Source organism: Nannobrachium achirus (genome assembly GCF_963921795.1).
Source record: "Nannobrachium achirus genome assembly, chromosome: 2".
In the NCBI taxonomy this organism is placed as follows: Eukaryota; Metazoa; Chordata; class Actinopteri; order Myctophiformes; family Myctophidae; genus Nannobrachium; species Nannobrachium achirus.
Window position 1 is genome coordinate 34415274 of NC_137811.1, and position 23414 is coordinate 34438687.

The 23414-nt window shown below is 43.6% G+C and overlaps 1 protein-coding gene across 3 annotated transcripts; it reads left to right on the top strand.

Annotated features, from left to right (window-relative positions):
- Positions 1-751: 751 nt before the first annotated feature.
- fam110d (family with sequence similarity 110 member D) lies at positions 752-23059 on the top strand. Of its 3 annotated transcripts, XR_013963101.1 has the most exons (3): positions 752-979; positions 18731-22661; positions 22760-23059. XR_013963101.1 is itself a non-coding variant. In XM_080750047.1 (2 exons), exon 2 carries the CDS (start codon positions 19463-19465, stop codon positions 20825-20827), a length of 1365 nt encoding a protein of 454 aa, XP_080606173.1. In that variant the 5' UTR covers positions 752-979; positions 18731-19462; the 3' UTR covers positions 20828-23059. The 3 variants fall into 3 exon arrangements, 2 of the variants coding, with proteins under 2 accessions (XP_080606173.1, XP_080606174.1); XM_080750047.1 differs by having other exon boundaries at positions 18731-23059; XM_080750048.1 differs by lacking the exon at positions 752-979 and adding an exon at positions 12063-12641 and having other exon boundaries at positions 18731-23059.
- The last annotated feature ends 355 nt before the right edge of the window (positions 23060-23414 follow it).

Here is a 23414-nt window from a genome sequence, read left to right on the forward strand (position 1 = left end):
CCCCCCCCCATGAATAAAAATAGACTTTACCCCCCTCCCCCCTTATGTTCACCCACCCCTAAAGGCTACACAGGAGTCAGTTTACATAGCACCATACCTGCCCCCCCCCCCCCCCCCCCCCCGACACACACGCACACGCACACACACACACACACACACACACACACACACACACACACACACACACACACACACACACACACACACACAGTGTGGAAAAAGTACTCAAATGTTTTACTTTATCAATACTGCAATGTAGAAATACTCTATTACATAGTGACGCATTGTGAGCTTGTAGGCTATGGCTTGCGTTGAAGTGGTTAATATGTTTTGTAATAATAATCAAAATCTACAAAGTATCCTAACTAACTAGTAGTAACTAAAGTTTTCAAATAAATGTTGTGGAGTAAAAGTAGCCTAGGCTACAATATTTGGATCCGATATGTGGAGTAAAAGTATTGGAAATTGGAAAAATACTCAATTAAAGTACAATACCTACAAATTGTACTTAAGTAGGCTACAGTAGCCTACTTGAGTAAATGCATGCTACTTAGTTACGCGGGCACACACACACACACACACACACACACACACACACACACACGCACACGCGCACGCGCACGCACACACACACACACACACACACACACACACACACACACACACACACACACACACACACACACCTCTGTGGCAGGGACTGCCTTGTCCCAGTGCTGTTGCAGAGTAAACGTCCCACAGTGTGCTGGCTGTCAGCGCAGAGCGCGGAGCAGCGAACCTGGCGCACGGAACGGAACGGAACGCACAGAGCAGTCAGTCAGTCAGTCAGTCAGTCAGTGTCACTTCAATCCGCTTCAATCACGGACTGAAGACACACAGCCGGTCCTAACTAACAACAAGCGACACGGGGCTTTGGAAGAGCCGAGACTGAATGAATGACAAATATATTTGGCTTATAGCCTATGCGGGACACGGCAAGGTAAGAATCTTGTCATTTTCAATTGATCAGATAGAATAGCCTGCTCCAGTTTGTGGGAGCAGGGATGTTGTTATCATTCAATAGGCCTACTAATGATTTATAATTATAATAGGCCTATTATAAAGAGACAGCCAAAGTTTGATAATGGTAGTAATAGCCCTGAAAACATGAGGATGACAGATGACCGTTATAATAATGGTCAACATTTATGTTACGCACAGTTTTTGCACAGCAGTTACACTACTGTTACAGGTGATTTACAAGGAATTAATGCGAATTCGCGGTTGCTACACGTGACTTTGTCATAGATGTGTATTTCGGTTCAAACGTTAACTTCACTTCGTTTATGAGAAACTACGAGATCTAATAGGCCTAGCTATCCAGCTATTGTAATTGCTTGCTTCAAAACTGGGCTTTTCCATTTGGATGATACAGTTAGTTATATTAGCCTATTATGCTCTAAAATGAAGCATAGGCAATAATTAACCAATGAAGTATGTCATTAATCACACACAAAATGGCACAATAAAATGCCACACAGGCGCTCACACACTGTAGGCCTAGTGACTGCACGCGACATCGATGAGAGGTTGTCGGTTTCCTCGGCGAAAACTGTTTGAGAAGTTGACTTGACACGTGCAGTAACTCATCATCATCTGCCATGTAAACCTATATCCTCCTCCTCCTGCTTTAACTCAGCCTTGCAACGTTCCATAGACGTGACAGACGTGCTCCGTTTCACGCACGGTGACTGCCTGGGTAGTTAAAAGAGAGAAGAGGGGGTGAAGTTGTGATTGACCATTGCTGCTGTGTAGCTACGCTCTGATTGGATATTTCTCTTGGGGCAACGAGGTTATCCTACCATTAGTCACCGCCACGGTAAATATTTACATCTGTATTAAATCAAGGGCATGGGGGGCAATGACGTTTGGGCTTCAGACATCTAATCAGGACGCATACGCAGGCCTAGTCTTGTAATTTCTAATCAAGTGAAACATTTCCCTCCTCTGGCAATCGCTTATAACAAACACATGTAGGCCTAGTGAACTGTAGTCATCATAGGACCATTCTAGGCTAGCCTTGGATCTAGAGTAGACTATAGTAGGCTATATGTATGTTTTGCTTTCATAAGATAGGAAAGCAAAAGTCAGACTTGATAAAAAAAAAAAAAGGCTAGGACCATTCAAGCAATTGCTGATGCAAAATTCATAGGCTAGGGTAGGTTTCGTTTTCCTACATTATAATGTGTCAGTGTTACATGAGAGTATCCAAATAAAGGCAGAAGAAGACCTAAAACCTGGTGGTTCTTGAGAATGTCATTATACCACCCACTAATGTAATGCTTAAAAGTAAAACCCTCTCATTCAAGCAGTAATTCCCCCCAACAATTGGGCTAGCTATAGGGCCTTCCTCTCCTGCCCCATCACTGGTGGCCCATGGATTCAGTCAGACTTTAGAGAATTGGGAGTCACATAAACAGCTACAGCACAGACTAAACAGACAAGAAAACAGACCAAACATGTCTTTCTCCACAACAAGCAATCTGGGGTTGATAGGTGATTGCAGATTCCCTTAATCCCTTTGTCCTTCCTTCGTGTGGCAGGATGTTAAACATATTATTTGTCATACTGGTTCATATTTGACCGAAAGCAGCACATGTCAGAAGAAGCAGATAATACTGTATCATGCAGCAGAGAAAATCAGTGGTGTGCTCTTACTTTCCAGAGGGTATCTGATCTTTTACTTTCACAGTGATCAGCTTGACAAGAGATGAACTGCCTTCTCAGCAGGATTTTTCACGTTTTATAATCATTATAGTTTCTCTCACAAAGGTAGATATCCGTGCCTTCAACATGATCTGAGCAGAGATTATGTGGTAGATTTGGGCCTGTCTGCAGGCTCCCTCTCACTGATTATAATTCTGTTTATGTTGGACGTCCCAACCTGCACATTTGACCTAGATTGTATTCCCACTTCAAGGCTAAAGTTGGTCATCGGCTCACAGACCATAAACACCTTCAGTCAACCCCTCACACCACTACTAACACTCATTAACATTGACTGACTGCCAACATTGTTTTTCCACTTATGTCGTTCCTTGCCTCGCTTTGTGAGAGTTTTTCACTAACCTTTGAAAAATCATAGAATATTCAGCGTCGCTCCAATTCGTTCACGGGAGCCATCAGAAGATGCACACGGTTATAAAAAACCCTATCCACTCCAAGGATAGACACTTTTGCATCAAGCTTGCACCCAGCCCCTTCCCCATACACATTAATTATGGCAATTTTTCTTTTCTTTAAAAAAAATAAATAAGGAAAACACAGTTTTTGTTCCGGTGACGTCATCAACGTGTCAGGTGACCTTCCGGTTACCTGATACTGGTGAAAGTAAATAATTGGTGACCCATAAGCTAGCGAACAGCGCCATCCTGCGTCAAAATAAGGAACTCGTCAAACTTGTCACATGGCGGTCTGGACCTTTGAAAATAACTCGTCATACTCATCCGACGGCATTATGAGTTAAATCGGAACCACTTTCATAACCAAGGACAAAACATTTACATTATGTAAAGTTTAGCGGTAACATGTCCTTGGTTCGAACTCCCTTTGGTCCAACCACCTAAACCTAAACTAACGCTGGTGAGTAGCTAACCTGCCAGCGCTGGTGAGTAGCTAACCTGCCAGCGCTGGTGAGTAGCTAACCTGCCGACGGTGTTCGTTCCAACGGGAGTTCGAACCATGGGGCAGTCCCCAAGTTTGGCCATTAATATAGAATCAGATTGACACACAATGCAGAACTTTGTAGACTGACACACCATGGCAGAGGCAGGACCTTGCATAAAATGCAAAGTACAAGCACACAACGTTAACAAGGTTAAATAAAAAACAAACGGTTTTGGACATACAAGGTTTCCACCCAACAACAACGATATGCAGGAAAACAACAGTCTTTCCAACAGTATACGTACCTGTAAAATTACACTCTAGAGCAGTCGTAAACAACTCTTCTTGCCCCCCCCCCCCCCCCCCCCAGCCTTGTAGCAGTGTGCTAGTTTTTGAGCGGTGGTCACAACGCTCCTATACGTGGCCGTGTGTGTGGGTCTGTCTGTCTGTCTGTCTCCGTGTCTGTCTGTCTGTCTGTAGCCTGCAGTAACCTTTTCTGACCACACATGTTAAGGGAGGGGCGCTGTTGCACACACACACACACACACACACACACACACACACACACACACACACACACACACACACACACACACACACACACACACACCACCGCTCAGTTCATTTTTTGTGATTTTTCATCTTACAATAAGGCTGTGTGTGTGTGTGTGTGTGTGTGTGTGTGTGTGTGTGTGTGTGTGTGTGTGTGTGTGTGTGTGTGTGTGTGTGTGTGTGTGTGTGTGTTTGATGCTGATCCCAGTGGAGCAGACAGGAGCACTTCTTCCTGCCAGAGCTCGGGGGGGCCTAAGGGCAGCCGCACAAAAGGCAGCCGCACACAGCAGCACTGGGGCTGTTGATAGGAGCCAAGACGTCATTAACACATGAAACTAAATGAAATGTAATTCTGGCCTTATCTTCGCACTTATGAGGGTTTATGTACAGCCAAAAACTTGTAGTGGTGTTGACGATGGCAGCAGTGGCAGCATTGGCAGCGACGGCGCACGTCAGAGCACGTGGATTATTCCATCCATGACTGAGGCAGGAGTCACAGGAGCGTTGCAAAATCAAGTTGCCCAACGTGACCTTTGGGAGATCAACTGCCCGGCTGTCAGTGGAGGAAAAAGTAATCTGGAATTCAAAATGTACTTAAAGTACCAAAAGTAAAAGTGCAAAAGTTTTGAAAATAGCAGATCTACAAGATCACAACGCGTCTACGTGTTGTGAGCTTGTAGATCTGCTATTTTCAAATATAGGTATAAAATAGGGCTGAAGTCGTTAATGTATGTTTTATAATATTATAATGTATACATAAGTAACTAACTAACTAAAGTTTTCAAATAAATGTAGTAGAGTAAAAGTACAATATTTGCATATGAGATGTAATTGAGTAGAAGTAAAAGTATAGCATAACAATTGAAATACTAAAATTACTAGTAGTAATAGTAAATTACTTAGTTACTTTACACCACTGCTGGGCTGACTGTACCAAACACACTGAAATACAGACATTCTTTTGTATCAATTCACCACATCTCTCTCAGGACAGTTAAGAAGCCACCATATCATTGACCCTTGTATGATCCAGCACAGGTCAAGGGCTGAAGTTTTCACAGGCTCCTCTGGCGCGTTCCTATTTCAGTCAGCCTTTCATTCGTCACTTTTCTCTCTCATTTTTCTGTAAATTCTTGTTTTGGGAGTCCCAAAATGTATAATCTCATGGGTTTGACCCACATCAGTGTTGACTGTGGAGAAGAGGAAGCCACAGGACGTTTCATGGTTTTAGTTCACAATGGGCCACTCATGTGTTTCTTATCACGTTAAAGTTCAGCCAGCACACATTCACGTTTAAGCGAAGGCTTTGCCTTTCCTACATAGCATAGTCTAAAAAAAGAAAAAGAAAAACATTTCCTGACACAGACGTCAAACATTTGTTATGTTTAATCCCTTTCTTGTTGCATGGTTGCATGCAAAGACCCCCTGGTAATGGCGGGAAGCTCACGTTTCTAATTAGAGGGGAGAGAGGGTCCTACTACTGACATCATTCTTGCTCCTGGCGCTCTGTGTGTGTGTGTGTGTGTGTGTGTGTGTGTGTGTGTGTGTGTGTGTGTGTGCGCGCGCGCGCGCGCGCGCACACGCCTGCACGTGCCTGTCTTTCTATGTCTATGTGTGTGAAACAGTGTAAGTACCCCTGTGTTTGTTTGTGTGTGTGTTTCTGTGTAAGAGGTGTGCAACAGACTGTGAGTGGCATCTGGCTGAAGAGACATTTGAAAGGACAGTGTGAAACATCAAACATTCTCGTCTTCACACGAGCTGTCAGGGCCAGGGCTTATAATTTGACTTTATTGTTCCTGTTGCCTGGTCTGGACCATTGTGCTAACAGTGGGTCTGGTGGGAACTTCCTCACCAGCAGTGTTCAGGAAGAACAGTTTGAAAAATAGGAACAATATGTTAAGAAACTTGCTGTTCGTCTCTCACCAGAGTCATCACACTAAATGGTGAGATGTAGGTAGAATGAGTTAACTCCTGTTACTGGTTGAAAAAAACAACAATAACATGTTACCAGACTTGATGCACCATGTATGACTTAAAGATGTCAAACGATGACGATGCAGGATTATTACTTTTTTGTTTTCAAAGTGAGACTGGGTTCATGTCTTGGATCAGATTTGCCATACTGTATGTGTTTACTCGTGAAAACCCTTTGAAAGCACTTGGCTTGACTCAAGTTCACAAACATTTAACTTTTACCAAATGTTTGTGGCATTTAACTTTGGAACCATGAGCGACATCACCACCTCGATCCGCTTTGTCATGTTCCAAAAAACCCCAGTCATCTCTCTCCGCCGTCGCATTGCATCTCATCTCATCAATGTCGATGAGCGACTTGATGTATAATTCATTGCGGGGTAACTAAATCATGAAAGATACATCCCCGACGTCGTCCCATCTCCTGCCAGTCCCTAGTGTGTGGGTGACAGCTGTTAGAGCAGTTCCATCTCCCTCTTGCTCTCACATCCCTCTAATTGTTCACAGTCTGGCTGGGTGCCTCTGTAGCTCTGCCGCAACAAATCACCCTCACACATATAGCCCGGTGTCCGCTCAACCATGAGCAAGAGAACACAGCTCTGGACCTTCCTCACTTCCTGTCCGAGCAGTCGGGGACCATTTGATGTAGCCGCTGACTCCCCATTCAGAACCGTGTCTTACTCTCCAGATGTAGGGTGACTCAGAGAAAGAGAGAGGTAGAGAGAGAGAGAGAGAGAGAGAGAGAGAGAGAGAGTGCAAGGTGATGGTGAGGGGTTGGGGTTCAGGTTTAGGGTTCAGGTGGCCTGTTTGTGGGCGAGCCGATAATGTGAGAAGACAGCTGGCAGGTTCAGTGGACATTACATCCTAACTAACAGTTAATGGAAGGAAACAGAAATGTAAGCGCATATCCAGGTCCAGGTCAAGGTCTATGTTTGAGGGATTTTAACACTTGACTCATTTTCCCCATGGTTGATTCTTTTCTTGCTGTCGGAAGTAATAGGAGAAACTGTTGTTTGGGGCATTGTGGGGAAATACACAGCGTCATCTCCCTATTAAAGTCTGCCTTATAGTTTGTTATAGCCTACTGTACACAAAACTTAAACCGTTTAAAATCGGTTATGTTCGGAAAGCAACACTGTTGCATGACAAGGTAAAACTTTGTCATGCAACAGTGTTGAGATCCCAAAAAACACTATGCTATCGAGAAAATCCAGCCACAGCTCATCTGTAGTTGCACAGACAGCAAATCGATTACAAATCGAAAGCAGAAATCAGCAGTGATTGTGTCCCAGCCCGGAGGAGTGGATGAAGCCTGGCTGGCACATGCTAACAATACGGTCGCAAATGACCCGAAGGCTAGGGACACAGCACAGCTGGAGTCGAGCCCTGAGCCCTGACCAACCCCCAAACAACACTAGTCAGAGTCCTCTGGAGTTGGCCACAATAACCCTTTACTACTGCTGCAACACTGAGGTGATGATGTAACGACAACATGTGTCTAGGACAATGTGGCCGTACGAAAGTCCCTTTGTTTACTGGTTGTGTGAAGAGATGTTAGGAACGTAAACAGATGCTGGTAATCTTCAGCTGTTTTATTTTGGTCTTCACAGTGATGTAGCCTCACTGTGTTTTTCCCCCTTCCATTTGTCAAGAGCCTATAATAGTTGCAAAGTATAATGACATATTTCTGATAACATATTTCAATGTTTTGGTGTTTTGCAAGACTAAAACCCAATATTCTCTGATTAAAATCTTTAAAGGGTCTGCAGAAGCAGACATATGCTGTACAGTTTGAAAAATCTGCTGACTTGAAAAAATACATTTTCTGATGGCTTGCCAGTCAGTCAAGAGCTCTCTTTTAGAGCTTTCACACCAGCTGAAAGATTAATGAGGGTTCTGTGTGAGAACAGACCGTCGTGATTTAAGACTGGGAGATTTTAGGGATGAGTCTGGGATTTATGTCTTTGTACTGTACTGTATATACAAACCCAGCATAGGGAATTGCGTTACCCTGGTTTGCGCAGGGAATTCTCACATCCAAGCCTGTATTGCACGCATGGTAGGTTAGTAATGTTTGTACAACTGGTCACCTATAAGTCAAGTTGGCATGGAGCAGGCTTTGGATGACTGGGTTCAATATTCAAGTCAGTGGTTCTCTACCTGTGTGTCGGGACCCCCAGTGGGGTCCCCAAATTATTTAGGGGGTTCTCCAGATGATTAACTTAATGTGCAACATTGTTTTTATCACTCAACAGTAAACAAACCAACATGAAGTTGAAGTGTATAGAGGGTATCTGCACATTTCTAAAGTGACAATTTAAGGACGTTTTAATATCTCTAAAATGACAAATTAAACATTGGCCAAATTGTCAAATATTAGAGACATAAATTGTGAAAATAGCCGATCTACATTCTCACAACGCCTCGCAACGTGAGGTGTTGTGAGAGTGTAGATCTGCTATTTTCACAATAGAACCATGTTATACAAAATATAATGCCTGAACTCTTAGTGCTCGTCAGGGTGGGGGGTGGGGGCAGTTAAAATATGATTCTTTTGGGGGTCCCGGCCTGAAAAGGTTAAGAACCATTTATGTAAATAAACAGCATCACACATTACACGTGCACGTGCAGCCATAGCTCACACACACATATCTTGACTCAATTTTAACTTTTTGAGTGACTGTTGGTTTGGCAACCTCAGCAGGCATTGTTAACAAAAATAGGCTGGAAATGAATGCAAAAGTTAGCCAATAAAACACCATTGTTGGCTCCAACAAGCCACTCAGAGGTCAAAGACTATTCTGACAGAGCGGGCAGACCCTTGACACATGCAACCAGTGGTGTAAAGTAACTAACTAAGTACTGTAGTGTACTTTTGTTCAATATTGAGGTATTTCTACTTTACTTGAGTATTTCCAATTTCTAGTACTTTTACTTCCATTCCACTACATCTCAGATTCAAATATTGTACTTTTACACCACTAAACTTTAGTTACTAGTTACTTTGCAGATATACATTATAACCTTATAAAACATACATTAACCACTTTAGCCCTATTTTATACCAAGGCTATTTGAAAAAAGACGATCTAGATCTGCTATTTTCAAACATTTTGTACTTTTACTTTTGGTTCTTTAAGTACATTTTGATGCCAACACTTTCATACTTTTACTAGTACATTTTGAATTCCTGACCTTTACATAGTTCTATTTTGCAAAGTAATGTGAGTACTTTTTCCACCTCTGCATACAAGGTTTCGACTGCTGCCATCAGGGGTGAGGTCCTAGAAGAGCCAAATATTTGAGATGATTTATTCCCTTACTGTTGGCTTTTTGAACAAGCAGTAGGCCTGCTTGATATTTGATATTGCACACACTTTAACAAAGGACTGTTGGTGCTTTAGTGCTTTTATATAGCTCATTGCAACTTTATTATCATTATTTAATATTTTTATGATGTGCTTTGGTTGTGTTGACTACTGTTGAAAACCAAATTGCCCAATAAACACACACACACACACACACACACACACACACACAAACACACACACGCACGCACGCACGCACGCACGCACGCACGCACGCACGCACGCACGCACGCAAGCACGCACGCACGCACGCACACACACACACACACACACACACACACACACACACACAGTACACTCTCTTCCTCTCTCCAACATCACCCTGCACTACTGGATCCATTGCTGCATGCCTCCCAACCATCCACTTTCTGATGCTTTACCAATAAAAGTTGGGTACTGTTTGGAAGAAAGTCCTAAGAATTCACAGTTCATCATTACTTTACTCATCGGCTGTGAAGCATCATGGCACAGGCTTAACATTCCAGCACTGACAGTTAAGACAGGCAGACTCATGCGCTGTGCCCACACCAACATGTGGCGATCAAGTCCAAAGACAGTTTTCATCTGATGGAGATAGATTTTTATAATTCCAGCAAAGTCTGACTGAAGAAGGCGAAGCAAGAAGCAATATACATATAAAGAGCTGCCAACTTCAGTGTTTTCACCAGAGAAACAGGAGAAAGTGCCCACCAAAAGGCTACTGTATATTCACAATAAAGAGAAGAGGTTGGGTAGCTGTTTCAATTCAAAAAGTTATGTGTATTTTCTATAGTAACAGCACTAGACAAATCAAGCATATAAAAATCTGTAAACAAGACATAGCTTGGAATTTAGTGAGGAGAACTAAATATGTTTCAAGCATATCACTGTTCTTCAGGCAGCAGTTTAGTTGTCAAGATGGAATGTGTTCACTTTCCTAACCCAGGTTATTCCTCCCAGCTGCTCCCCTAATCTTCAGTAACAATTATCCTATCTCGGCTTGGCTATAGCTATAAAAATCAAATTCAGTGCATGATATCATACGCAGTCCAAATTAAACTAAGACAGGAGCTGTTGACTGTTTTTAATATTTTCATATGTTCATGTGGAAAATTATCTTCATAAAACTAACACGCCAAAAAGGACTTCAAAGAGAGCAGTATGAGCAGCATTTTACAGGGACTGCAAAATGGAGACTGCGGGCGAAGCTCATACTCGTTCCATTTTAGCATGCTTTTAAACATGCAGTTCACAAAGTAAATAGTGACTCATAAGGTTATATAGGTCAGTGCTCGGGTAGTTATCAGTTTAAAACGCACTCTTCCTGGTACTGTAGGGTTTAGGGAGAAATAGAGGTTGCCTGCTCTGTTGATTAAAGTGAGAATAATGGTGAATATCTTATCACCAGCAGACGTTATCTTTCCTAGCATTGCGCCATGGGCGGGCGTTATAACCCTGATAACAACAGGCTGACTTTATTTACAAGGGCAGTTCTAAGACTGAATATAGTCATGTGATTTACGACTATATGCATGTTTTTTGATGATACTGAGGGCACTTTCACTATGTTTGAGCGAGTGCTGTATTGTGGTCTTTGAATGTGTCTGTTCCCTGCTAACACTGCCATGTACTTACTTCCACAAACAGCGGGCTTGTATCCGTAGGCTGTCATTTCCATGCACATCTTTTACTTCGGTGGCATTGGGCTCCGGCACTCAGCTATCTTGCAATGATTAGCTTTGAATGACAAAAGTGCTAGCATTAAGATGCCATCATGTCTGTTTTATGGTTGGGGAAGGAGGTCTATGCAGGTTGGGGGTCCCCCAAGTCATTCATGGGGCTTGATCATGCCCTGCTGTTTGAATGTGCTAGAAACACAGGTAGCCACCAACTGTAGATCAAGAAGTGCTCAAGGCCCCACAATAGCGAGAGGATTTACGATGACCCTCCCGCTGACTTTTGTCTATGAGAGAATGGTGACTTTTTTCTGTCGTATATATATTTTCATGTTGTTGTTTTTCTTTTCTCTTTCTCTGCCTGGCTAATGAGGCAGGCAGCCTTCGGGTCTCCAACTCTCATCTTCAGACCCAAAGGAAGGAGGGCCATTGTTTCAGACCATAAATAATGCAAAGCGAGGATGCTCTGCTTCTTCGCATAAAGAAAAATGGATAAGACACCCCTCGAATCTTTGTCTATCCTTATAACAGAACTGCACACTGTCTGTTTCTCTGGTGCTGGACTGCTGATTAATGACTCAACGGGATGAATTCATTAATGCTGACCCATTTAGTGGGGGCCACATTGGATGAAAGGTGACTTGGCGAGGGCCACATCCAATTGCGGATGCGCATGCATGCTTGTGTACGTTTACTTACAGAGCTGTAATTGGCTTTGTCTAAGTCACTGCTATAACTACAATATATGACTTTTTACATTTTGTTTATTATCAAGAAGAATCAGTACTTTAATTAATTACTTTAATTATTGGAAGTGCAGTTATAGGCTACAATAAATTTGGTATGAGAGTTGAAAAAATATGCTATTTTAGTTTTTGTTTAAGAAGCCCCAATAAACCATTTAAACATAAAACACATTTCAAGTCTCCAGTCACTAACTACAAATTTGCAAATGGCTACACAACCTTTTTTATACAGGCCTGAGTGCTGCTACCAACTGCTAATCAAACTTAAGTCTTTTTATTGTAATAATAAAATCAGTCTTAATAGGAATGCCAGATGTTTGAATTAAGACAATGAGAGAAAGAGGATGGTAGAGAAGTAGTTGAGCGATGGCGAGGAGTTGGCCAGTTGGTTCATAGAACACAGCAGATGTATCTCATCAGTAGACAGATTGGTTTGAAAGGTAAACTTAGGCTCTTCAAAGGTGGCTGAGGATTTCAAGGTGATCATCACCACCTGTGCGTTCAATTGTTGTGCGCTAAATCTTTACTCTCGGTTAAATTCTTCTGAAATAAATTGTGTTTGTTTTCAGCCTGGCAGGTTGATCAAGTGTTTACGGCTGCCGTATAAGTTAACAGTCCCATGTTCCATTCCTGCAGCAGCTTCAGTGAGCTGGCCAGTTGGTATACACACAGCAGATGTATCTCATCAGTGGATTTGAAAGGTATATAATACATTCTTCTTAAGCTCTTCAAAGGTGGTCCTCGTGGATTTATTAAACTCTTATCTAATGTTTTCCTCACTGAATACATATTTCAAGGTGGAACTTCCTTTAACCTTTTGATATGTGGCCCTCTGACTTAACTCGGTAACGCCTTGCAAGCTTAGATCAAGCCATTCTGTAGCCATTCTTAGGCCTTTTTATTTTTCTTCTTTGGCTTTAGCGCCTCTCTGGCGCACTGCTCACACTGTCAGAACGTGTGTCTGTGTCTGTGATAACCAACAGCACCTTGCTGCCACAACCTTCTCTGCTCAGTTAACAAATAAGGGGTCAAAAGCAAGCAGCCCACGCAAAGCCGCTGATCAAAAGCAACGCTGAAAAGTGTGCATGGTCCCTGTTAATGGCACGGCTGTGCCAGGCTCTCTGGCTGTCCCACGGTCCTGATGTAGCATGACAGAAAACATCTGGTTCCTCTTTGGTTGTATGGGGCGCCTGGTTAAGCCTCTCCTGCAGGCTGGAGAGAGGATGATGGAAAGGACAGAGTAGAGAGGAAGAAAGATGATGGGGTGAGAGAGAGATGGAAGAGGGAGTAGAGAGAGACAATGGCAGAGAGAGAGAGAGAGAGAGCTAGAGAGTGAGAGAGAGAGAGAGAGAGAGAGTGAGTGAGCGAAACATGTAAACAAGGTGACCGATGTTTCCAGTTTCGGTCAACACTCACACTTTACGCACACAAGATATTGTTACAGTTACAACTTATGTAAGTTGTGCTGAATGTGTTATTAATTTAAATATATTGCAGAGGGGGAAACTAAACGGGGTACAAAGTGGACATGAAGTCATATTGTATATGAAAGGAGAGAGAGAGGGTGTTAAATTAGCACTCAGGATTGTGCGTACAATGTGAAAGTGAGGTGAAGGGACGAACAAAGGAGGTTATAAGGGAGTAAAAGGAGGCATCAAAGGTGACAGGGTTAGGAGGGGCTAAGGAGGAGAGTGAGGAGAAGTCCTGAAAGCCAGGGAGTTTAGAGGTTAATAACTACCTGCTGGCAGATACAGGGGAGGCAGCATAGCTCGAGAGAGAGAGTTTCTCCCGCCGTCACACGCTTTTCAAAAAAGACCCAGGATCACAGGAGAATGTGCTGGGTACTAATCTGAGTCATTATGGTCAATAGAGCCAATGTTGGTGGCTATTGTTCGGGCGTAATTCCATGTTGTGTGTGACCACGCGTTTTGGAGCGAGAATGCTTGTTTTGTGTTGTGTGTTTGTGTGTGTTATGCATGGGCGAACGTCAAACTTGACCTTCTCATCGCAGAGGTCTAGCACAGAATCCTGCCTGATTTCCTTCCTGGTGTTGTAGTTTTCTTTTTTTTTAAATAAAATCCATCAAGAAGAAATATGAAGACACTTCCACTGAGACCACTTGCGTCTTGTCTATATTTAGTACAGTTTCCTGATAAGACATAAATAGCATCCCTACGAATCCCCACTATTGTGATTCACACTTATCTGTGAATGTTCCATAGTCCTCAAGGCAATCACAACAAACACTCATCGTACAATGGACTAGAAATTAGGTTTTTGTAGAAGGGGTCACGAATCACAATACACTCATTTCAGGAAGACAACTAGAAAGATGCAATTTTGGAAATTCCGAGTGTGGTTGCCTTGACGTGAGTCACATTTGGAAATTGAATTTTGCAATTCTATTACTAGTAAGACGCCTCAGGGCAACATGCAACGGGTCGCGCCAATTCTTGGCCTTCTGGCCAGTGATGTATATCGGACCAGTTACCCATGGAGACCCCTGGTACCCATAAATGGAAATATGCTGTGAGAGCCCAAACATGCTTACTCAGTTATTCATTATTTGAAAGTCAATGACATCATACCCTTTTATTCCCATACATGGAGATCCTTGTCTGTATAATCAGTGTGGTATGTGGCTGATGTGGCCCTTATATGGGCACTGAAGTCCTGTTAGATATGGGCTTAATATTGATGACATCAGTGAAGCCAGAGCGTGATGTCAGAGCGGCAAACCCATTCTGTTAAGAGTTGTTCCCCTGACATCACACAGTGACGTCAGAGCATGATGTCAGAGCAACAAACCCATAATAGAACCACAGTGTCAGGCGTTATAGACAGAGATACAACATACGGAAGCTGTGACCGTTCACATACTAAACTTGAGACCTACGGTCGCAATCAGAACACTTTCTGGGAAATTGCAAGTGTGGTTGCCGTTTTTGCAATTTCCCCATGTAAGTCGATTAGGTTATTTCATCCAATAAGGAAGCAACATTTTAGTGACGTCACCTTTATGCAGCTTCCTCATTGACTAAAAGCAGTTTTTTTTCTGGTTTTCTGGTGACATAAACCCACAACATCAAAAGCAGTTTTTGTTGAGTGGGCATACGTCACCATACGTCATACGTAACATTTAGCCAATGAGGAAGCAGGAAAAAAATGCTTTTAGCAAATGAGGAAGCTGCATAAAGGTGACGTCACGAAAATGCTGGTTCCTCATTGGCTTAAAAACTCGAGTTGATATCAAGTGTGGTTGCCTGAAATAATTATGACAAGGTACCGTGTGTGTTCAGTGTCCATCATCATCCGGTACATTCTCAAGCAGAATTCAAAGTGATCACCTGTGGGGTAAATACATTGTTGTCAGTCTTTATTCTGGGGGTAAACGTTCTGTTTGGGTGCAGGTGCTGTATTTAACAGTCCAATGTTGGAGCAAGACACTGAATGCTCACTTAAGTCAAGTCATACATGTCAGCCATATGCCTAACATGTATGTAAGAAGAAAATAAGCATGTACATGAGTAGTAATATCCACTAATATCCACTCTGCAGATACCCTGAAAGTCCTCCATATAGTCATCTCTGCCCACTGCACAATGGAAAGCCCACATCTGAATTAATGACATAGCTTAGGCCAACACGCTTGCTAATCCCTCTTAACGCTTCAATAGCATTAGCCTGCCACTTTGAACCAGAAACTCAGATGGTGACCAGATTGTTCCGGAAGAGAGGTGTCTAATAAATACTACATGGGATACCCCAACACCGCAGCCCCTACGCTCAGTTCCGCTTCATTTTTCTGCTATTTCTCTTTTTTGACCCAGTCTAGACCCTTTCCCTCCTCCACACCTGTTGCAAAACATTTTCCCGGAACTCGTCCTAAACAATGGCTGTCTTTCCCGCACCCTTGCTGCTTGACATCTGGAAAATGTAGCTTGTGGGCTCTCTCTCTCCCCACCCTATTAGATTTATGAGTATTCTTCTATATGAGAGGTGTGGTGGTTGAAAGGTTGAGTCCCCTTAAATGGCTGAGCAAGGCACTTTCTGTCATTGCTTGTAGTTAGTTTGCAATGTCTTGACTTTGTTGGTCTAGGGTAGTTTGAGCTTTGTGTTGCCTTTAGGGCGAGGAACCCTAGCCACAGCCAACAATTTATAATTTGCATGAGGTTGTTTAAATATACTATATACCGGTACATTAATATGTCTGGAGTTAAAGGGGGTGTAAGTGACTTTTTGCTGTAGGGTAATCTCCCCATCTCTCCAGCTAGCTCTATTATAAGAAAATAAATGTTCAAGTTGGGACACTAAACCAGTCAGGAGAAAGAGCTCATATAGTATACAGGATAAACAAGTGAAATTGGAAGTGATGAAACAAAAACAAATGATCAGACTTATTTGGAATTTGAACTCTCTTCTGATTGGATTACTGTAAATTGGTGGCGCATCTGAAAATGTAGAGGAGCTGTAGAGATCATGCAGGAGAGCCCTGTTACTGAACTAACACTCTAGTAGTCTATAGCAAGTATTAATATCAGATTTTGTAACAAAAACACTGTGTAATGGGTTTTAGGACTCCATTTCCCAGTGTTAAATACATAGCCGAAAGGCAGCTTTTAGACCTGCTAGTACGTTTTGCAGAATGTTCACCCCAGAATAGGGACTCTAGGGTTCAAGTGGTTAACTCAGAGTGGAACGGAACCATATGGGGGTCCATTTGGTTCAATTTATACACTCTGGGGTCGAAATGAACACAGAGGATTTTACTGTGTACAATTCACACTTCCTTAAGTGATTGTGTATGGCAGCTGCCGCTAAGCGTATCACACCGCTCGCCTCCTAAAACCTGAGATGGAGATCCTGTTCCTGCCAAATGAGGTCGTTCATTGTTTTTCCTCACATGAGGGAAAGGCTAAAATAGCATTTGATATATTCCGAACAAAGACTGAAGAGATCGTCAGAACGATATAGCACTCTCCAGCTGTCTGCCACAGCGGGAGCAGAAGTGTACGCGTGTCTCTCCAGACAGACTCTTAATACACTTGGACGGGAGGTGGATAGAAAATAGGCACCACCTGTGTCTCCAGGTTTTGAAAGCAGCCTTAAGTTCTCAAGACGTGGTCTTTGTACATCTCCCTCTGCACGTGCAGGGGTGTCGCACCACATTCTGGGCCCTGGGTACAAGGATTCACTGCGGGCCCCCCATGAATGTTCTACATAGGGGGAGGGGGTTGAACCCATTTAGACTGGGAAACGCATTATTACGCATTATTTTGTGCTTTAACAATTGAACAATAGCAGATATACAAGCTCACAGCGCGGCACTCGGTGCCGCGCTGTGAGCTTGTAGATCTGCTATTTCTTGAAAAATCGTGATTTTTTTGGTCAGTGGTGCTCAAACCTTTTCATGTGAAATTATATGTATTTGGCCACGGACCCCCCTGAAGAATAAATTGAGTTACAAATGTTCGCTTAATACATATTCAAAGATTTGCACACATTTTCACGACTTTTCAAAAATAGTAGATCTACAAGCTTGTATATCTGCTATTTTTCAATAGCTAAAGTATAAAATAATGAAGGCCCCTCCACCTTGGGCCCTAGTAACTCAGTTCCACTTTTCCCCCCCTTGTGACGCCCCTGTGCACATGGCAGCCTCTCACAGCCTGTCTTTATGCATAAGAAAACACCCATCAGAATGAGGGAACTGAGAAAGGGCTTGATAATCTGCGAACCAACTGTGCAATGCAGTCCTCTTTCATCTACTGGGCAGGGCCTTATTGCCTTGTGCTGACACACACACACACACATGCACATAGCATATGGGCACAGTTCGCACACATCACGCATATAGGCCTATAGGCAAGCTACAACCCATTTACAAATACACGCATGCCCACAAAGAAGCATGCCCATGCATACATGCCAGTATGTACAAATAGACATATGATGACTATGGCGGGGAGTTTTCTACCCAGAAATACTCCTGCACCTCTTTGGGTAGAGCTGTTCCTATTATAGGAACATAATATGTGCCTATACATACTTCTCTCCCACTCTTCCCCTCGCCACTCCCACCGTCCCACGTAGTGTTGTGACAACCTAAAAATAAAACTAAAAAATGCTTTTTAGACTAGACAACATACAACACCAGTAAAAAATGCATGCCTAGTCGTTTCACAGAGCCATGTGCTGCAGTATGTGTCTTTTAACTTTTGTTGAAGGTTGTTAATTTGAAGAAAAAACTGTTTAACTGCGACTGTGAACGGTTCATTCCAGCTCTTAAGGTTGTTTAAATGTTAATAGACTTAATCTAGTATTCAGTACAGCTGCTTGGAATTGCAAATGATGTCATGGTGTGTTCAACCATAAAACTCCTGTCATTATGCAATGTAGTGATGCTGCATAATGTATTAATACCACTAATACATGCTCACACTTAATAAAAATGGTGGGAAAAGCAGGCACTTCACACAGAACCGGATGCACTCTTCTGCTAATTCGTTGAAATCCCCCTGGATTAGGACATTAGTTAAATGTAACATGCATTTTCAATCTAATATTGATGTGGTGAATCATTTTAAAAGACCACTTGGTGCTTTTATGAGAACTCTGCTCTCTCCTGGCTCTCTTCCCTGGACACGGAACCCCCTGCATCATGAAACACAACCTGGGCTGTGCTTTATGGACCACTGTCCTCTTTGCCATCTGCTCTCTTGCTGTCTTCTCTTGAGAATAGCAGGCCTAGCTTAACTCACTCTTTTCTCTGTCTCTCTGTTTTTCCCAGGGCTGTTGAGTGCAGGTGAGGTGAGGAAAAGGATACCATCTACATCTGCCCATCTGTCCATCAACATCCCGAGTGGTCTTGGTGCCGGCCACCCTCAGAGCCACAGTGGACACTGAACTCTAAGCCTCGTCCCAGCATCCCGCAGGCGGCCCTTCAGAAAACATTATTTATTACATCTCATTTCCCAGAGCAGCCGTCACTGAAAATATCAACCAAGGAGGGCTGTCGGGGGAGGGAAAGAAAGAAGAAAAGGAGGAGGGAAAAGTGACCCTTTCAAAGTGAACTCTGCCTGCTATTTCTGCTGCACTGTGGGCAGGGAGCGTCTCATTTGGGAGTGCTTTTGGCTGACAGAAAAAGGATTTCCCTGTGCCCTGCCCATCTATACCAAATGCCTGTGTAAATACTGCGTAGAGATATCAATTTGTCTGGGCTCTAACACTGCGCAACAAAGACTATAAGCTATCTATAGACAATTTCACAACACTTCGGCCCCTGTGGTCACTGGAATTACTACCTATCTGTTACCCCACTGGGAACATTCAGAATTGGAGCTGCCATGCTTTATTTTCTTTAGTGAAAAAGCTTATTCAAAAGTTCCTATTTACTTTTGACAATTGCCCGGGACCAGCTCCAGATTCCTGGAGGAGCACCTTTCACTGCAAGAAACGGGAGCCATTTGTTCTAGGGGGAAGGCTGCAGGTTTGATGTATTTTCCTGGTTGGATAAAGCAACATGAAGCCGTTGACACCCATTGGATCGCCCTCTCCTCTGCGGCTCCTCAACAAGGGGCCGGACTACCTGCGTAGGCAGATAGATGGCGGGGGCCACGGCCGCTCTATCAGCGCAGTAGAGAGACTAGAGGCAGACAAAGCAAAGTATGTGAAAAGCCAGCAGGTCATCAACACCAAGCAGGAACCTGTGCTGTCACCCTGTGCCACCCCGCCACCACCGCCCCGGCGGCCCCTCACCATACCCGGTGCGCTCACCCCTCGCGTCCCCCAGCGCCGCTCCTTTAACACCACCCCGTTCTCCACGCTCTCTGGCTCTCCCGCTTCACGAGACAAGAATGAACACGACGACTCCAGGAAGGAGAACCGGCAGACGGATGTGGAGGCACAGAACCGGAGCAACTCCATCAATGCACTGCCTCCCAGCCCGCGGACCCCTGGCGGTGTCTGCTTAGTGGCGCCTCACAGTGCCCCGGTGCTGAGGAGGAGCACTGGCGGGAAACGCATGCTGCGACCTGATTCCTTGGTTATCTACCGCCAAAAGAAGGAGTGTAAGAGTCCTACAGCGGTAGTGGAGAACAACAACATAGAACTGAAAGGCAATAGCTTTGTCCGTCGGCTGTTCCAAGGCTCGATGAGGCAGAAGAGCAGCGGTGGAGGTGGGGACGGGGGAACCCAGAAGATGGTGATTGCTGAAGAGAAAGCTCCTTCTCGGGACGGAGACTCTCGCATGTCCTGGACCAACGACAAAGACACCACGGATGGGGGCGCGGGGAGCAGGCGCTCCAGCAGAACCGACCACGAACGCTCTCCGGGGTCTCTCCCCAGCCCTGGGTTCAGCTGCACATATGAACCCAATAAGAATGGATTTTCAAACGGCACCATCATCAGTAATGGAATTAGCAACGGCGTCACCAATGGCAACTTCTCGAGTTGCCACGATGACGAGAACGACCCCTGGAGGCGCGCGTCGCCACCGCCCAGGAGGCGCTCAGGGGAACTGCGGCGGTCCAAATCAGACCTGCATGTGCGCTGCTCGGTGGCGCTGTCAGAACAGGAACGCTTCTTTGACTTCTGTGGACTGGACATGGACATGATAGAGCGGCTAGGTCGGGACAACTTCCTGTCCGGCGCTAGCTCTGTGGACACACTGTCATTGGCGCTCCGGAGCGTGGGCAGGGGGGGATGCGGCGGTTCCGAGCCCAGCGAGTTCTCCCGGCACTCGGGGGCCGAGGGGCTGTTTGAGGAAGAGCTGACCGAGCAGCTTCCGACCGGCGTGTCAATCATTGAGAGAAATGCCCGCGTCATCAAGTGGCTTTACAGTTGTAAGAATGCTGCCCGCGAGGGCCCCAAAGAGTCGACCGTTTAGTCGCCTGAACTGGGACAGAGACTGCATCATGAGCTGGAGCCCTTGATCAACTGTCAGATTTATGTGCTGTATTAATAGATCCTGAACTGAAAATATTCAGTGGCTAGAGCTACTTATGTCTAACAGAGAAATCCTTGTGTAAAACATGACAGTGTTTGGTGCAAGTGTTTGGTATTGAAACAATTCATAGTATAGCTATGGCTATTGAGAGAACTGGATTGATCCCCTTTGACACCCCCGTAGGCAGTAGGCACATATGAATAATACAAAAAAAAAAGCTGTCCGTAATAGCAGCAGTGACCTTGACACCAAATATAACCCCAAACACTCCCAAATGAATAACTGAGAATAGAAAACCACTAAGCTTTTATTTTTCTGAACTAGAGAAACATGAGGGTATAATTCCCAACTGTCCCAGTTTAGTTTGTGTGATGCTCTTTTTTTTTTCTCCGTAAACGCAGGCGTTGTAACCAAACATCCGAGGCACCCCTGTGGGGTTGTTAATGCACTGAACTGGACAGAGAAAGGAAGTGTGTGTGTGTGTGTATGTGTGTGTGTGTGTGTGTGTGTGTGTGTGTGTATGTGTGTGTGTGTGTGTGCGTGCGTGCGTGCGTGCGTGCGTGCGTGCGTGGGTGTGAGTGCACGTGCGTATGTGTGTGCGCCAAAGAGAGGGAGAGAAAGATACATGTACAGTTTTTACTTTTTACAGAGACTCATCTCATTTATAACTTTGAACACTGAGCTATTATCTAAGTACTACTATTTAGGATAGAGGAAAAGAGCCATGATGACAGGTTAGGATTGACCAAATCACCTTTAAGTCACACCCTTAAAGAGGGCTTCATATAATGTGTAATGGGCACAAATTGTGACACGTACATACAGTATTTCTACAACAAACTGGTTTGAAAACAACTTTCCTCTGCCTGCTCGACGAGCAAACCTCGATTTATACTTTGTTGCATCATGATGTCGTGTACCAAAAATAGCAGATCTACAAGCTCGCAGCGCATCGCATGAGCTTGTAGACTTGCTATTATTTGACACTTGACAACGGGTTAAGCATAAGCAGTAGTAGTGTTGTGTCACCGGATGGGAAATTGATTGCAAAAAAACTAAAAGCACAGGAAAGTACAGTTCAATACAATGTCTGCTAATAGGATTTGAAACCCATGGAAGCCATATGGCTTGTTTCCATTGGGATCCTTTGTACTCTATTCATAGAAACATATAATGACAGACAAATTTACAATACTATGCAAAACACATCACAGTACAGATTGTTTCCTTGACTGAATAACAAGACTGTCTGCAGGCACAAAATAACCATTACAAACATGGTTATTTAAAAGAGAATTTATGTGTGCATTTTTATTTCACAGAACATCACCCTTAAGCATTTACCTCTTTGTGTTCGGGACCATAATCTTCCAAAACTCGACCACCCATCTATAGACATCCAACTCCTCACTCCCCTTTGTAAGAGGCAGTAATCATCTGGGCCTCAGCAATTGAGTGGGAAGGAGGAGGGGAGGTCAAAACGTACCCGTCTTCCTATATGATAACCACAGATCCTACCTCACTTCATCAATCCATTCTCCTTTTATCACCATGAAAGGGCCACCAGTTCCACTGCTTGGCTCAGAAGATGCCACTGAAATATGAACTAGGGGGCCACAGTGGTATTTAAGGTTAGAACTCTGTGACCCACAGTGAGAGGCGTATTGAGTTAAATGCTATCAGGCCTGAAGGCGCGTGATATTCCTCACAGCGATAACACAATTTCTCAAAGCTGAATGGTTCATATGGTTGTTGTCCGGTAGAAACCTTGTATGTTTTGTATTTATCATTTAAAAAAAGATTTAAAATAGTGAAAATAGACGATCTACAAGCACACAGTGCCTCACATCGCGAGGCGCTGTGTGCTTGTAGATCTGCTATTTTCACTACTGTTGTGTGACACTCATGTATGACACGTTTGAAACTTAAGTTGGAGATATAAGGTTTCTGCCTGACAGTGGCGATATGGTTGTTGTTGTTGTTCTTTTTTTCCCTGTTGTTTTTTCAGTACAGTATGTAGCATGGTACCCCGCCCAAAAAGAAACCTTCTGGACCCCTAAAACTGGATGTTTTTTAATCTCACACAATATCCGTTCATTTGCATGTTTACAAAGTGGCTCTGTAAATCTTTTTATTTTCCAAAGTTGAAAGTTTTTATTCCAGAGTGTTGTGATGTACACACAATATGAAAATAATAAATAACTATTTGTTGTAAAGTTTTTTAACTGCCTTTTTTAATCATTGATGTTGGATGGTGGGGTAACTTATTATGCATTATAGACCCGACTTAAGTAAAATGTTACCTGGTAGTTATAATGTGCTGTTACACTGCGTTTATAATGCATAATGACCGGCACTTATAAATTATATTATTGTAAGTTATAATACTTCATGAACCTTGTTTTAATGTTGTTATGCATAATTATAAACATTTATAACAAGTATTACAATGCCTTACAAGTGCATTATAAATGTGGCTATAACGCATTATAGACCCAACCTTATAAGTCTTACTGATGAGGGTTTG

What these genes read in the sequence shown, in the direction of transcription:
- fam110d (XM_080750047.1), top strand. Translation starts at nt 19,463, where the DNA reads ATGAAGCCGTTGACACCCATTGGATCGCCCTCTCCTCTGCGGCTCCTC.